General features: G+C 27.3%; 1 protein-coding gene across 1 annotated transcript; it reads left to right on the top strand.

The window, feature by feature from the left end:
- The first annotated feature begins 13,106 nt into the window (after window positions 1–13,106).
- Window positions 13,107–15,680, top strand: LOC129873527 (gibberellin 2-beta-dioxygenase 1-like). Its single transcript, XM_055948640.1, has 3 exons — window positions 13,107–13,622; window positions 14,087–14,438; window positions 15,131–15,680. The coding sequence occupies exons 1-3, from the start codon at window positions 13,213–13,215 to the stop codon at window positions 15,389–15,391; spliced, it is 1,023 nt and encodes a 340-aa protein (XP_055804615.1). The 5' UTR covers window positions 13,107–13,212; the 3' UTR covers window positions 15,392–15,680.
- The last annotated feature ends 1,939 nt before the right edge of the window (window positions 15,681–17,619 follow it).

Raw genomic sequence — 17,619 nt, 5'->3', positions numbered from 1 at the left:
TAGTGTATGTGGTTGAATTTTAATTGCAAAACAATATTTTGATAGGCTTATTCGTATGTTTGGTTTCTTAATCCCCCTTCAAGGTGGTGTAATTATCACTATGTTTTGTAATACATATCAAGATATAATAATTTATATTGTTCAGGGTGTTTTTGTATTATTTTGAAGCCATTTTATGTCATTTTTTTGTGGAGGAAGAGTGCTTTTATTTTGAGATGGTGTTTATTTTAAGTCTTTTTAAATGTAAAAGTTTATGTTTGCTCTCCATTTGCACTTTCAGGAGCTAAAGATAATTCAAAAAAACTGAAAAAAATGGAGAAAGACCCCGCTTCTTGCAAAACAGATATATTTGACCCGACCCATTTATTTATGAATATGATTAGGCGATTAGCGTATTTAATTTTTTTTGAACCCCCTTCGTAAAATTTCTGGTTCCGCCACTGGCAGTGAATACGTATCAGATACATAGTGTGCTAAGGATTGTGCAATAGAAATGATAAAGGGTGCTAAGGACCACCACTGAGACTTCACTGATGTATGTGTGTGCATAATACACAGAGTTTCAGTCAAAAGCTTAATATGTTTATGTATCAAATACATTATATATTTGGAGATAGGTTCATTTAAAATTGATACACTTAATGTATCACTAAGAGTATGATATATCAGGTGCATCATATTTTGTATCAGATGAAATAATTTAAAAAATTCATTCATGATGAAATTTATAACTCGATAAAATACATTTGATACATTTTTTTGATAATTATGTATCGGCTAAATACAAATTTAACATTAAAGGAACAATACATTGTACAAATAAAATTAGAATTTATATGTATCAGACGATGCATTTTAAATCAGGATACGTTCGAATCAATGAATCACCAGAGCATCTAGCCAAAAACCACGGTCACCAACTTTATGCTCAACGTTACAAACTATAGCACCTTCAGGTATAGATCTCAATGCAAACACATTACCAACCATAAAATTAGCTTTTTTCCCACAATAAATATGACCATTATACATCTCTTCTGCAATAACGAACAATTCCTTATGATGCTATTAGAATTTTGAATATGATTTTTAAAAAAAATAGAATACAGAGATGAACTATAAACTAGAGTAGAAGAACTAACAATGAAATAAGTTGAAATTGATTGACTGGAGAGAGAATCAATTTGAAATTCAAAATATTAATTCTTGTGATTGAGGAAGTGAAAATAGAAAGAGAAAATATGAATTTGAGAGTTGTGGAGTAATGTATCCGGATGATTTGTGTTTTGAAGAAAAAAAAGAGAGATTTTTGAAATGATAAAAAATAATAAAAAATATGATAAATAAAGAGACATAATTTTTCCTTAATGCGTGGTTATATGGAGCTACAGAAAGATTCACTTTAGCCCAATCACATCACTTCATGATATTAATTTACATAAATACCCCTATCAACAAGCAGGCATGTTGACAGAGAGGAGCCTGCTTATTGGAATTCAAATTACTGGAAAAATCAAATAACAATTTAAGCACTCCTACATGGAAAATCTTGAAAGGAAATCGATCTTTTTTCCCTTCAAAAATCACCTTACGATTCGATAGCTTTCCTAATCAAGTTCAATGCTTTGCAAAATTCATGTCGAAATATATAATAAATCATGAAATATACAAAAAAGTTCAATTATTTTTATCTGAATATAATAAAGGATTTTAAAATTAATAACTTTAATTAAGACTCGATAATCAAAATAATATAAAATTCACCTTTTCTATCACCTAGCCCTTTATATGGCCCAAGTTTTCAACAGAAGACCAAAACGAGCCCATTGCTCAATCACTTAGCCTTTCATTTAACTCTTAGCCAATAAGAATGTAACTGAGCTTTTACATGTGTACTCCATTTTTTTTTTCAGGAATAAAACGTGTAAATGCAGGTTTGAATCGACTTATTTTAGGTGATTTTAAGTAAGATGGTTTTAAGCATTTTTATAGTATATGAATTAAAAAAATTTAAAAAATTAAATATTTGCTTTTAAACTAAAAATAAAAAAAACAAAGTCAAAAACTATAAATCCATCCAAACAGATTTTAAGTGTGAATTTTAGGAATGTGAAGCATTGAGAAAATATATTTTAAAACACAATTTTAATTTTAATATATATATTTTTCAACGTAATTTCAAATGTTACTAAGTTTTCAAATACAACCAATTCACCAAACGCTTTATTGTGCGTCTATGAAGAGTAGACTTTTCACTCACCAATAAATACCAAAAATATATATGAGAAAATCACTTACTTTCCTATAAAAGTTAAATTATATTTAGATATAAAAATATATATGACATTTATTTTCTAGCATTTTTCTATGGTCCAAAATTAATGAGTATTACTTTTTTTCCCCGAAATTATCATATACTTTTTATGAAATTTTCAACTATCTCTAGTTTAAAGAAAGTTTGGAAAGAAGCAAAAGGATAATATTGACAAATTATTTTTTAATTTATGTTCTTATGCTACACCTTAAAAACGTATTTATTTTGGACCAAATCGAGTATTTTTTAAACAAATGAATTAAAAAAAACATAGAAAAAGTATTATTTTCTCAGTTCACTATATTAAGAATAGACTGATGTTTATTTTTGCAAATGTCATCTTATTTATTATTCCGTCCGTCTTATTTTAGTTGTCATGATTTTCTTTTTGAAAGTCAAAGTATATGAACTTTGATTAACATTTTAAGATATATTTTTTTTATCATATTAATATGAAAAAAATTTGTAACTTATAGTACTTTTCGTATAGTTTTTGAATATTTAATTTTTTACTTTATAATATTAAATTAAAGTAATATATTTTAACTTTAAAAATTAATTAAATTAACTTTTAAACAGCGCAATATAGCAACTAAAAATAGTACGGAGTATTCGTTTGGAGAGTGACAAATTCATACTGAAGGGATAAATATGGACGAAAGAGTATTTACTTCAGTTTCCTATTTTCCTACACGGATCAGTAACTGACTTAGCATGAAGTAAGATTAAACTATTTTTCTCTTTTTCTTTCTTCTTTTTGTAGTTAAGAGAGAGAGAGGAGGCCGTCTGAATTGACTTATAAGTTATTTTTAGCTTTTTTTTGAGTATTTGGCTGACCAACTTAAAGTCATTTTGTGCTTAAAATAAGCCCCAATAAATAGTTGAATTTATTTGGATGAACTTATTTTAAGCAGTTTATAAGTTGAAAACAGCTTGTAAGTCAAAAAAAAAATTGGTCTGCACCTATTTTTTTTTTTTAACTTATAGAGCCCGTTTGGAAGCCCCTTTTTAGCTTTTGGACGTGTTTGCCTAATGCTAACTTTAAGCCATAAAATTCTTAAAGTCAGTCAAAAATGAAAAGTTAGGATTCTTAATTTTTTTTTCTAAGTGCTTAAAGTCATTTTCTTTGACCATATAAATCACTTTTATATCCCTTATATTTTAACTAAATTCCCAAACTACCCTTTTTATTTTTTTAACCCTAAAATTCACATCATTTTCCTCATTTAAGCACTTTTATCCAAACACTCAACTGCTTATTTATAAAAATAATTTTCAGCACTTCAAAATACTAAAAGCACTTCATACATAAAAATTATTTTTTTTAAGCTCATCCAAACGGACTCATAATCAATTTTCAATTTATAAGCTGCTTAAAAATAAGTCAATCCAAAATGACCAACAGACAGAACATGTGCGTTGGCATTGGAAAGGTAAAAAGGCAAGAGGCAAATAAAAGAATTAAGCCAATGGAAGCAAGTGCTTTGGGTTAAGGCGTTTTACTCCTGGTAAAACTATATATATTGGACCTATAAGTGAAATTATTTAGGAAAATTACACGAATAAGTAAATATATACTAGTTAATATTGCTATAATTTAACTAGTTTATATTTTGCTACTAACATTTAGCGTTAATTACAGTTCGAGTTTGTATAATTCGCACGTTTGTATAATTCGAAACTTGTATAATATAATTGTATAAATTTTATATGATATAATTTTGTATAATATAATTTGTATAATTGTTTAAAGTTCAGATGTTTGTGTTTGTATAAATTCGTTATTTCGAGTATATACAAAGATAGCTCAATTATACAAACGTACCCGTTAATTATACAAACCGACGAATTATACAAACCTGCGAATTATGCAAATGAGACAGTTTAAACTATAGCTATAATCCACAAATATGCAAACTATAGCTAAGGAATCTAATTAAGTTTATTATAATGATTATTTGCGAAATTTTCCCAACTATTTATCCAAATTGAATTCAATCCAAACTATTTATTTATAATAGACCTATAGCCCGAACTATTTACGCTCATATCCCACCTTTTCTCTTTCTTATTTCACACATGACATCAGCCTCACAACTATCAATTAATCCTATTTGATATTCGATCGGCATATTGATACCATATTGATATCATATAGGACTGATTTTAATCCTCTGTGATACTCTGTCAGTATATTGATATCATATATGTATCATATAAGATTGAACTCTTTTTTAAAAAAATAAATAAGAAAAAATTAAGAAAAAATTATGAAAGTCACAATCTTATATATTAAATTCTAAATTAGTAGAAAATATATTTTTATAATTTTTCTCTCTCTTTGTAAATTTTTAAAAAATTGTATCTAAATTATCACTCTTTTTTAGCTATTTTTAAATTAAAATATTGAAGAATTGAAACATACATCAATGGGAAGTGAATTCATAAGTCTTATTAATTTATTAGGTAGTATTCTAATTTCCCTAATTAGACACCTGAGATTTCATTTTTGAAATCAAATTATGAAATTTTTTTACCATTGAAAAGAATATGAAAGAAATTACAATGGGAAGTGAATTGACTACCAATGATGACATTGTAAAATGGCATGCAAGATTCACTGCATCTTTGGAAATTCTCTAGACAAATGTTCTTGTCACAAACAAGAAATGAAAAGTTTGGAGTTTGATTTAAACGAATGGTAGTTCGGTATTTATCTGTAGCAAACTTTCTCAAGTCAGAATTTATTTATAAATCATTTTATTAAACAAACTTATACATTAATAATTTCATTGCTCAAAATTATTTGTGCATTTATTTCTTAACGACCTTCGTATCTTTACCTTTAATTACGCTTCTTAATAATCATTTTCTTGTTCCTTCTTTCCTTCCTGGTTTATTTGGTTGCCATTGATAATTGTGAATCAAGATATCTCAGATTGTGATGACTGATGTGTCATGAAAATAAAAAGAAGCAATTGGGATTAAAATTTCGTAGCTTCATACGATATTCAATCATCTTATCTCTTTACAAAAGCCATGGTACCACCATCCATTTAAACAATCACAAAATTTAGACTTGTTTTTTCATGTATAGTTTTTACTCAATTTCAAAAAAAATTACACATCTTTTTATTTGGAAAATATTTAATGATAATATCAACAATTCACTCGAGTTAGGTTCCACTTAATTATATGAAAAACAATCTATAAAGGTGTACGTGTACTCTTTTTAAGGATAATCTTGGAACACTTCAAAGTCTTTTTATATTTCTTAAATTTTATGCACAGTCAAACTACCTCAATAAATTGAGACGGAGGGAGTATTATTTTATGAAACCCCAAGAATAATATGATTCGGCATACACATTCAATGCACGTGCTGAAAAACTAGGACTACAAAATAGAGTGAGTATTATCCGTACTTCTATTTTTACTTGTCCACGATATTAAAATAGATGTCTACTTTTATTAATATGTTTAATTTAAAAATAAAGACATAATTTATCGCTTAATTCCTACTTTTCTCTTATTGTTAACTATAGTCATCTTTAAATGTATCTATCAAAATATATATTATACTCCCTCTTACTTGTTACTTATTCCTAAAATGGATTTTTATTTTTACTTGTCACTTTTATCAAGAAATGACAATTATATTTTTTCATGTTTTACCTTTAGCATTAAATATTATTGTTCAAATCATTTTTTAAAATAATTTAATATTAAATATCAATTAATAAGGATAGTGTGGTGTAATACCTATATCAATAATTATTTTATTAATAAATATATTAAATTAAATTATGACAAATAAAAATAAATGGAAAAAATATTTATTATATTTAATGAATTATATACTACTAAATTATTCTTCTAACTATAAATCATCGAAGAGTTTTTCAACTCTCAAGTCTGAACAAATATAGGCGAAGGAAGTACTCCCTCCGTTCAATAATATTTGTCTATTTTTAATTTTACACATTTTTTAAAAAATCATAAATAAAAGGATAATTTTATTATATCCCTCTTTGAATATAATAAATATAATATTTTAAAAAATATAATAAGAAAATAATTATAATTAATAATAATGATAAATTAGAAATTAAATATAAAATTATTTTTAAATTTTATAAATTAAATAAATATTATTAAACATTTATTTTTAATACAATAGATAAATAAATACATGAATGAACAAGAGAATATTTGCTTCAGTTTCCTATTTTCCAACAACGGATCATTAACTGACTTAGCATGAAGTAAGATTCAATTTATTTATTTTTCCTCCTTCTTTTTTTTTTTTTTTTTTTTTTGTAGTTGAAGATAGCATGTGCGTTGGCATTGGAAAGGTAAAGGCAAGAGGTAAATAAAAGAATTGGCCAATGGAAGCAAGTGTGGCATGTGATGGGCTTTAGGGTTAACGCCCTTTACCCTTTTGGTTGCATGTGAAAAATAAGGGGGACCTTTTCTTCTACTTCTCTAGATGTGTTGCTTCATTAATTTCCATATTTATTACCTACTCGTGAATATTTTTTTTGGAAGAAACAATTTATAGTCCATTCAGTAAGAATTTTTTTTATTCTTAATCATAAGTTTTGATCGTATGGGATTGTCTTTTTTAGAAAACAATATTTTATCTGATACGAATTCAAATTTAATTAGTTAAATTTTAATATGTATATCAAACAAACGAACATCGGACAACTAAAAAAAAGCACGACTTGCCTCCAATAACACCTGTGATTCTAGGGTTTTGACACGAAACCATGGATTAGTTGGAAGGGACATGCAAACAAGAGTGTTTGTGGCATGACATATGGAGTACTACTATAGTTTATATATCAGGGGTGGTAAAATTAAATTCAATCTATCTAATTCAATCCAACTTATTTATGATCGGGTTGGTTTTTGATCCGCTTATTCATTAATTCAATTCATTTCAACCCATAAAAAATTGAGTTGATATGTAACCTGAATTGACTCGTAAGAAATCTTGTTAAAATATTTTTAAAAAGCTTTTTTTTTCAATTTGATATGTTATATATAGCCATAATAATAATAAAAAAAATTATTAAGTACTAAAGTAATTTAAAAGAACAAATAAAACAATTAAGATTAGTAAAAATTAGATTAAATTGGTTTTTGATCCGTTATATAATTCATTACCTAACTCATTACCCATTTTGATCCAAACTAATTTAAATTAAATTAGATCTTGACTCAATTATTATCTTAACCCATTATAATATATCCAAACTTTGATCCAACCCGCCAATTGACACCCCCTATATACATCTAACATACTATCAAATAGTGCAACTTGCATGATGTTTCAAAGATTCAGTATTCCGCTACTTACCAATAGTACTGTCATGTCCTATATATTTTCACGTGTTACTGTCAAGTTCTACTACTCCCTCCGGATACTTTTTATTAAGAAATTATTAATACATTAATTATTTTTATTATTTGTTTTTTTGTTCATATCAATGCAACATACATAGAATATAAAAATAGTTCGTATTGAAAATTGTTTACATTTCATTTTAATTGTAAGGATAAAATGAAAAAAAAATTAATTAATTATATCTTGATTTAGTAATGTGCCCATCTAATATGGGATAGAGGGAGTACTATTTAGTATCAATGGCACTTGCAATTTTATATACTCCCTCTTTTTTTAAAAAAAAATGACTTCGTTCGATTTGACACGAAGTTCAAAAAAATAAAAAAAACTTTTCAATCTTATGATTTTAAATATATCACGTGGAAAATTGAAATGTTAAATATATCAAAATGCTTTTTAATTTTATGATTTTAAATATATATCACGTAAAAAATTAAAATTAAAATATTGTCAAAAAAAATCATTCTTTTTAAAACGAAGGAAATAATAATTATTACTCCATTCAGCAAGGATCCTAGAGGGTCACACATGATCAGATGAGATAAACTCTCGAGGAGCCTTTATAAGGTTGATCCAAAAGGATAACATGAAACAAGTTATTTATGTATTAATTTTTGTATAATTAATAAGATATTTGATAGATAGATAAGAAATAATAATTAATAAGATGTTTGATAGATAGATAAGAAATAAATTATTATGTATAAAATTAATATTATATTTGATTGATAATTTAAAAATTTATATAACTAATACATATATAAATCATGAGGGAATTTATGTATTATCTTATGCAATATAGAAGATGAAATAACTAATCACTATATAAAATAATACATAAATTAATTCATAACAAAAACAAATATATTTCAATATATAATATACAGCAGTATAATATTTTAACGACGCATAAATCTTCTCCAAACTTTGGCAGTGTTTTTTTCCGATGGATGTAGTATCGTAACTTTAACAACAATTCGATCAGTATCAGTTGGAATAGCAGACAGGCAATATTTGTTTATTTCAAATGATAGTGCTACGGATATCCAGTGTGAGTAGTACAATATATTGCATGTCACCTATATATATATGTGACAAAGACATGTTCATAAATATTTGATAATGTTTCATTGGGTAGATTTTTTATATTTTTATACATATACTAATTTTGAACCACCTAAATCAAAAGGAAAGATAGCTTAATGGTACTAGACTATGCAACTTGGGCTGTAAATACTATCCCCAGTTTGTAGGTTCAATTTTTGCTCATGTGACATTTATATTTTTATTTTTTTGAAAAAAATCCCGAATCCACCATTGTACGTGATGTCCTACATGTATTATGTCATGTAGAATATATAAGTTTATTTGTTCGATTTTATATAAATTTAAATGCCTATTTATACACTCAAAATTAGAAGACATATTTATATATTATGTCAAAGGCATGCTACGTGTGGCTTCTATCAGCAAATTGGTTTGTTCTTCTCAATGCAAGTCTTATGGATTTTCCCACGTGAGGAGCCTCAAGCAAGGGACCCTTTCTCGATTTCACATCACTTTTTTTTTAATAAAAAAATCGTTGAATGCATTTCGATTAATTTTAGAGATATTGAATACATGTATAATGTATCCAACAAGACTTGACCATATAAGAAAAAATTATCTGATATTTTTATCTCTATCAATTAAAAATTAATTATATTAAATATGTATTTTCAACTCGCTTTATTGAGATAACATCTTTAAACGCCATGATTTTTTATTATTGTAATTACTAAATATCTGCTAAAAGTCTTAATTAATGGTCTTCTTGACAATAGATTCGTTTTCAATGACAAGTTCAAGCAAGCAGTTCCATTTTGTTTGATTTTAGATAATTGTCTAGCAAAAAATGATTGTTTTTTATGAGTTAAAAGTGAAAATCTATTTTTGAAATAGTAGATAAGTAAAAGTGAAAGTCTATTTTTGAAATAGTGAATAAGTAAAAGTGAATGGGAGGAGTACTTGTCAACTTTTTGTTTTAATTACACACTCCATAAAAAATCATAAATAAAAAAGATATTTTTACTAATTTATCATTTAACCTTTTGTAATACACTCTATTTATGTACCTTATCTATCAATACCAAGATTAACAATAGAAGAACTTATTTTTTGAACTTTACAATATTGTACTTTAAAAAAATGAAAAGAATTAATTTTAAGGCTCAAGATATGATTTTTTTTTAATTAATTCTATCTTGATTTTAGAAAATTGACAATTAATTTAGGACATATATTTTTAATAATATGGTCAAGTAATATAAGAGGGAGTGAATACCTTAGTTGCCTAAATATATGGGGAGAAGTCGATATTTTATAATTATTTTGCACAAATGATTCAAACAGTTGCTGCCAAAATTAGTTCTATGAAAAAGGCAATTGTAATTAACTGTCTCTCGGTGATAAATAGGTCTTATAGTAAATAATGTACTTCATTATGTTGCGTTCAGCTATATACTATGAGCCCGTTTGGATGAGCTTAAAAAAGTAACTTTTATATATGAAGTGCTTTTAGAACTTTAAAGTGCTGAAAGTTATTTTTATAAATAAGCAGTTGAGTGTTTGGATAAAAGTGCTTAAATGAGGAAAAATATGTGAATTTTAGGGTTAAAAGAATAAAAAAGGTAGTTTGGGAATTTAGTTAAAATATAAGGGATATAAAAGTAATTTCTATGGTCAAAGAAAATGACTTTAAGCACTTAGAAAAAAAAAATTAGGAATCCTAACTTTTCATTTTTGACTGACTTTAAGAACTTTCTGGCTTAAAGTTAGCATTAGGCAAACACATTCAAAAGCTGAAAAGGGGCTTTAAGTTGGTTTTGACCAACTTAAAGCCAATCCAAACAGGCTCTATATTACTATAAGTAGGTAATGCTTGACAAATAGCATTTTCAAAAATATTGAATTCGAACTTTGAAAATGAAGAAGTTAGTATTAGTGAGTATAGTTCTGAATTTTTGACGTTTTTGTAGATTTGACTTAATCGAATCGATAAATATCGAAATACTGAATGATTAATAAATAAAAAATCAATTTTATTAGAGTATACTTTTTCTATAAAAAACACTTTAAAGTCGATACTATGATTCATTTTCCAATATTAATTGTTCTAGTTTTAGGACATTGTTATTGTTCTATTGCTATGAAAGGATAGCACATTGTTTTTCTAGGGAATCATTTATTGGAAACAGAGATATATCATATGGTAGAGGGAACATCAAATCATTAATAGTGGGAATTAAAACCGTTTCAACCTTCTTATTAAATTTTATTTAAACCTTTTCACTTGAATTACTTGAGAATTAATTTCTTATTATGTGCATTCCTCATGTTTGCTTTAGATAATCATTTCTTAATATGAATCTAAAAAATCAACTTGCAACTCTGAGTTGAGATTGTTGGTGACGTAAAATTAATTAATGCGCTATCAGCAAGTTTTTTCAAAAAATATTAGCTATTTTTTCACGTAGTTTGCAGATCAAACCGACGAAAAAAAAAGTTGAAAAGAGTATCAGATTTGTGAAATAAACTTGAGGGCATGAATAATTTTTATTCGTTCATTTTATCTACCTTTTTAAATATATTCGATTAAATTGACATGTCATATAGAACATGCCAACAAAGAATCTTTTTAGTGCTATAATTAGTTTGTGATGTTGATAAATAAATAAACGCTACCCCGCAAAGTCAGCTCTGTCCTTTTATACCACGATGACACGTAAATAAGAATAAAAATATTGACAAAAGCAATATATTAATCGAATTAAAAATAATATTATTTTTTAAATTTTGTCATTCAAATTATTCTTTTACGAAATAGTCTGATTATTTATTAATAGATAGAGATGTTATTTAATGGTGTTGGTTAGCCACGTTAATGGAGTAATTAAGTTGATAGATAAATATTAATTGAAATTAATAAATGATAGGTGTTTTAATAAAATATAAAAGTTTGGAGTAATTTTTAAAATTTTAAAACTTCCCAAATATTAGAGCTTGGCCCAAGTTCTAGTTTTTTTCTGGAACTTGAAAACTTGGAATGCTTGCCAAATATATTTATCAAAAAATAATAAATTATATGACAAAACATTAGGTTCCAATTTTTTTAAATTTTTCTCAAAAATTATTTGAGGCGGAACGAGATCTTCGTATGTTTTGTTTCCCAATTCCTACTGTACTTTATTCCTACTTCATAATATAGAAAAATCTTAACTTTGAACGAGTAACTTAGTGGGTGTTTAAACTCCAACAAAGACAGTGCCAGCAGCAACTATGCCACTACTGATGTATTGATGCATATATGATATATATAATATAAAATATCTCCCGTTTACCAAAAAAAAAAGACTTAGTGGATGTTTGAACATATATATATTTTTAAAAGTAAGTATTTTTTTTTCAAGTTGAAAACAATATTTTAAAATCGGAGTTATCTGGATATAAATATAAAATCGAAGTTCTTTTTTATTTTTTTTGAACAATTTAAAATTACGAAAATAGTTTTTTTTTTTGAAAATTTTCAAATTCCAAAAAAACTCAGAATTCAATTTCTAGTTCAGTTTCGAAAAATTATAACAATTTTATAATTAAATAAACTTTTACAGTAAAATATCAAAAAAATAAAACAAAATGAAAACTACCTATGGTCAAACGGACATTTGAAATAACAATATTCTTTAATTGGATTTCTTAATAGTCACTTCTAATTCAATTTCAAAAAAATATAATAGTTCTCCATTGAAATAATTTTATTTCAAAAATAAATAATAAAAACTAACCATGATCATACGAGCACTAAAAATAACAATATTCTTTAATTGAATTTTTTTATAGCCAGACAGAATTCAAGAACCTTTTACTTTTCTTTTTTTCAATTTCAATTTTCTTTATGGATATCACTCATATTTCACTAATAAATTCTTAAAACTTCTATATACACTTCTTCTATTTCGCTTTTTTAATATCTTACTTTTCTTTTTAACCCGTTTATAAAATTATTTAACTTAAAATTCGGAACATAGCTATTTTTATCCAAGGAGAATTACTTGACACCCTTCTCTTCAGAGAAAAAATTATAGGCCAATCTTTTAAGTATTCAATATATATCCTAAATCCTTTTGACATTATTTGTATATACTACTTCCTTATGTTTTGCTATTTAAAATCGCAGAAGACTTAAATATCTGATCAAAGTAAAATTTGTGCACAGTCAAATTAAGACACAAAATAAAATATTAAAAAAATTAAAGTCCACCCTCAATAGAGGAAGTAACCAAGCAAATGGTCTCTATATATACAACTAAGCTCCATATGGCATCTCATTTGTAGTTTCAAATTACTCTGTTCTCATGCATTAGCCTTATTTAAACTCCACCAATTCCTACCATAATTCATCATATCCAACCAAAAATCTTCTCTTTTTTTTTTCCAACAAACAACTATGGTTGTTTTATCTCAACGACTTGTAGAAAATTTTTCACACATTAAAACATGCAAGCATAATAACACTAGTAGTGATCATGTTTACACTGGTATTATTCCAGTGATAGACATAGTAGACCCTGAAGCCAACAACTTTATTATAAAAGCTTGTCAAGAATTTGGATTCTTTAAGGTGGTGAATCATGGTGTCCCTATTGAGACCATTACCAAATTAGAAAATGAAACTGTCAACTTCTTCAACTTGTCCCAAATTGAGAAAGACAAAGCTGGCCCTGCTAACCCTTTTGGCTATGGTAACAAAAGAATTGGCCCTAAGGGTGATGTTGGTTGGGTTGAGTATTTACTCTTCACAACTAATCCTGAACTCACTCTCAACAGATCCATCCCTGGAAATTCTCTTCTTTTTTGGTAAGTTGCAAAATTATTGAAATTTTCTCCCAATGTTATATATCTTCCTCTCTTCTTTTGGATTCAAGTTATATATACTGACTGTTAGTAATAAAGTAAGAATTTTCATTATAAAGAAGTAAACATACATCAAGATAATGAAATTTGACATTTGTCATGTATATAGTAAAGACAATTTTGGTGTTTTATATACAATTTAATTTTCTGGCAATGAGTCCCTTGCGCCTTGCGCCTCCCTTGCTTTGCCCCTGCTGACAGTGAGTGATAAAATCAGAATTTTCATTCAAAAATCTTAAAATATAAAGAAATAAACGCATGAAAAAAGTCAAAAAGCTTTAACAAGTAGCATGTGCCCTTAGCTCTGCCCCTATTGACATCATAAGCAAATGACCTGATTGTGTAAATATATTTTTTTTGATCGTCGGAGATTAGTTAATTGTTTTGTATATATAATAAATATGCAGGGGACTTGTGAAAGAGTATGTAAGTGCAATGAGAAATATGGCATGTGTGGTGCTAGAAAAGATAGCAGAGGGATTGATGATTGAACCAAAGAATGTGCTAAGTAGGATGCTAAGTGATGAGAAAAGTGACTCATGTTTTAGGCTAAATCACTATCCACCATGCCCAGAGTTGCTTCAAGCATTGAGTGGTAGGAAATTAATTGGTTTTGGTGAACACACAGACCCACAACTAATATCAGTTGGGAGATCTAATAACACAAGTGGCCTCCAAATCTCTCTCAAAGATGGGACATGGCTCTCAGTACCACCTGATCCCTACTCCTTTTTCATCAATGTTGGTGACTCCTTGCAGGTAACGAAACTATTATTTTTTTTCCTTTTAATTCTTGCAAATGTTACTCAACAAATTTAAAAACTACCTGAGCATTTTTTTTTAAATAACGTGATGATTTGTCGAAAACATTAGTCCATATTTCCGATGGAATTTATGATGCGACTAGATTGTATAATGATGATACATGCCTAAAATGTGTTGATAAAGAATTCACATTTTTTTAGCAGGGGAAGTTTTTCATGTCTTTTTGTTTCGAAGTACTTTTCTTTCTTTTTCAATTTCCCAACGTTAGTTTTAAAAGGAATTTTAGTAGCTTAGTTGATTGACTATATGAATTTTTACCTTATTGGTGAGGGAGTTTGGTCAGGGTTCTATTCTCCCCACCTTATAATTCGCGCTCTCATTTTTTTAAAAAATTGATAGTTTTATTCCTATTTGTTTAGAACTGTCGAAAGAATAAACTAACTAGAAAATGCATCCTATTTATATTCTTCATCAATCACCAAAGTGCTTTATTCCTCATAACATTTTTTGATTCCTAGTGAAGGGAGTTCTTTTTTTTGAGTTTGCATACAAACAATGTTATAAAATATAATTCTTTACTTCATGAGGTGAAAGTTACCTACAATAACATATAACTATTTAAATATAACTCGATTAAATTACACGTACTTATTCATAGCGTAACATTTTGTGGTTGTGGATGACAGGCGATGAGTAACGGAAGGTTTAGGAGTGTACGGCACAGAGTGGTGGCAGATAGTTTGAAAGCCAGGGTGTCGATGGTTTACTTTGGAGGGCCACCATTAAGTGAAAAGATAGCACCATTATCATGTTTAATGAAGGAACCTAATGAGAAAATTCTCTACAATGAGTTCACATGGTCTGAATACAAGATGTCAGCTTACAAGACAAGGCTTAGTGATAATAGGTTGTCCCTCTTTGAAAAACAAACACACACTGCCCAATGATGACAATATAGGGTTAAATTTAACCCAATTTAGGAAATTGTACTTAGGAATTTGACACCACTTCCCTTACTTGGAAATAAAAAAGAAAAGGATCGAACCCAAAACTTTAAAATTGAAGACAGAGGATGTTTTCGATCTGATCAGCAAACCCTATTATCGAATAGTTTTTTGTTTGTTTGAGGTGTTTTTTTAGGTTTGTGGCTTTATGTCATCACCAGCTTTTACTTTTTGTGCTTAGTTTGTAACAACTACCCTTGTGATATAAATGCAATGTTATCATCATTATGTCATCACTTTGTATACTACTTGGAAAAAGCTGTGGAATTTTCATTTACTTTTTCCTGTGACCCTTAAATTGTGGATATTATCAGGTGGGGTGGGGGTTGTAAATTTATGGTCTGATCTCATTGCTTCTGTGACCTATTACACTAGACATTAAAAATGCACATGCTGTCTACGAGCTAGGTGAATTGAACTCATTTGGAAAGATAAAATAGAAAAAGAAAAAATAGGTCACATATATTTAATTGTGAACTTAATAATTAAAGTGAACTATAACTTGAAGACAAATTCAAAATTCATAAGTTTCAATTTTTGACTTCGCGTTGTTTTTGATTAAGCCACATCATTGAGTGTCATATCTTTTTAATAAGACATTGGACTTAATAATTGAAAGGAAAATTTATGTCTGATTGTGATCCCAAATGGTCCATATCATTCTAGTTCTTCCTCCACTCCTCTCACCTTAAGTTTTTCAATATATACTTGCCTTTCTTTTTTTGCTTCTGATGAAAATGACATCCATATTATCAAATTTAATAATTGGTGGTCTCTTAATAGGCATGGGAAAAGGTCACAAATAATAGTAAATAATGTAATATAGGGAAAGTCGTTTTCAAATAATAGTAAACAGTGTAGTATAGGGAAAGTCGTTTTCAACAGAGTTTGGATTGACCATCCAACTGTAGTTTAACTATCCCAATCCATGCTGTCTCTGACAAAACATTCTATTGCCATTCAGCAACTTGCCGCCATTTATTTTTACTTCTCCGTTATATTAAAATTAAATATTCATATTTATTTATTATTTTTAACATATTAAAAGATTTTTTTTTCATGTTTCACCCTTAATATTAATTAAATAATCCATAAATTATTTATCAAGATCTAAGATTATATATCAATTAATTAATATGAATATTATGATAAAATAATCATATTACTCATTTATATTTTTTAAAAGACATGCAATATTAAAAAAAGACAAGTAAAAATAGAGTGAAAGGTTAAAAACACTCTTAAATTATTTCGACTTTTCGAATTTTAGAAGAGAGATTACAAGAGATGACACTATTAGATATGCAAATTTCTTACCTAACATATTAGCACATGTTAATTGAAACAAACTTCAACTATCAGTTGTTCACTTTTTCTATCTAAATAATGGTGATATTTTAGATAGAAAAAGAGAATAATCGTGCGTTTTCATAAATACTATAGTTGGTAATCGTTCAGGTAGAAAAAAATAAACACCTGATAGTTCAAACAAAAAAATTCCATCACTTTTTTAAATATCGAAAATATCGTTTTTATTTCCATTTCATTTTGCTTGAAATACTTTCTGTTTTATTTATCCGAGAAGAATATTTATTCTTTATTTAAATACTATTTAAAACTAACATCTCAATTGTAATTATAATTACATAACTTATTAGATTCGCTGTTAATAGAAACGTGAAAATATAAAAAACAAGAAAGAACAACAATATTTAATGTGGTTCGAATCAGAATGATCCTACGTCCACCAGAGAACAACTGCTTTTATATTAACAAAGAAAGGGAAGAGATCCCAAATACATCTAAGGGAATTGCTCTATCAATTCTCTACTCTTCTAATATATTTTGCAAATGACTTAGAATATGAGAAGACAAGAGAGAGATGTGATGAGAGGTGTGTTTCAAATGAATCAAGAGCTACCTATTTATTGGAATAAATTCTTTCTTTTGATGTCATCCATGACATCATATTTGTCAAGATGTCAAAGTTTATCAAACTTTCACCTACCAAGTTGCTATATTAATTTATCTAAAAAAATTTCAATTTTAACAAACTCCACCTTGTCAAGATTCTCCATTTTCAACTTTCTCTTAACAACTTTTGATTTTGTCTTCATCCTCAACTCTTTCTCTCTCCACCATAGTCTTACGTTTTGAGTATGTGTATGAAA

Source organism: Solanum dulcamara, chromosome 11 (genome assembly GCF_947179165.1).
Source record: "Solanum dulcamara chromosome 11, daSolDulc1.2, whole genome shotgun sequence".
Classification (NCBI taxonomy): domain Eukaryota; kingdom Viridiplantae; phylum Streptophyta; class Magnoliopsida; order Solanales; family Solanaceae; genus Solanum; species Solanum dulcamara.
The sequence above is the reverse complement of the archived record's forward strand: the minus strand, read 5'-3'. Positions and strand labels throughout refer to the sequence as shown.

Bases quoted from the DNA above. Each gene is read 5' to 3' on its own strand.
- LOC129873527 (XM_055948640.1), top strand. From the start codon at position 13,213: ATGGTTGTTTTATCTCAACGACTTGTAGAAAATTTTTCACACATTAAA. The intron at 13,623-14,086 runs GTAAGTTGCAAA...ATAAATATGCAG, and splicing joins GGAAATTCTCTTCTTTTTTG to GGGACTTGTGAAAGAGTATG. The intron at 14,439-15,130 runs GTAACGAAACTA...TGTGGATGACAG, and splicing joins ATGTTGGTGACTCCTTGCAG to GCGATGAGTAACGGAAGGTT.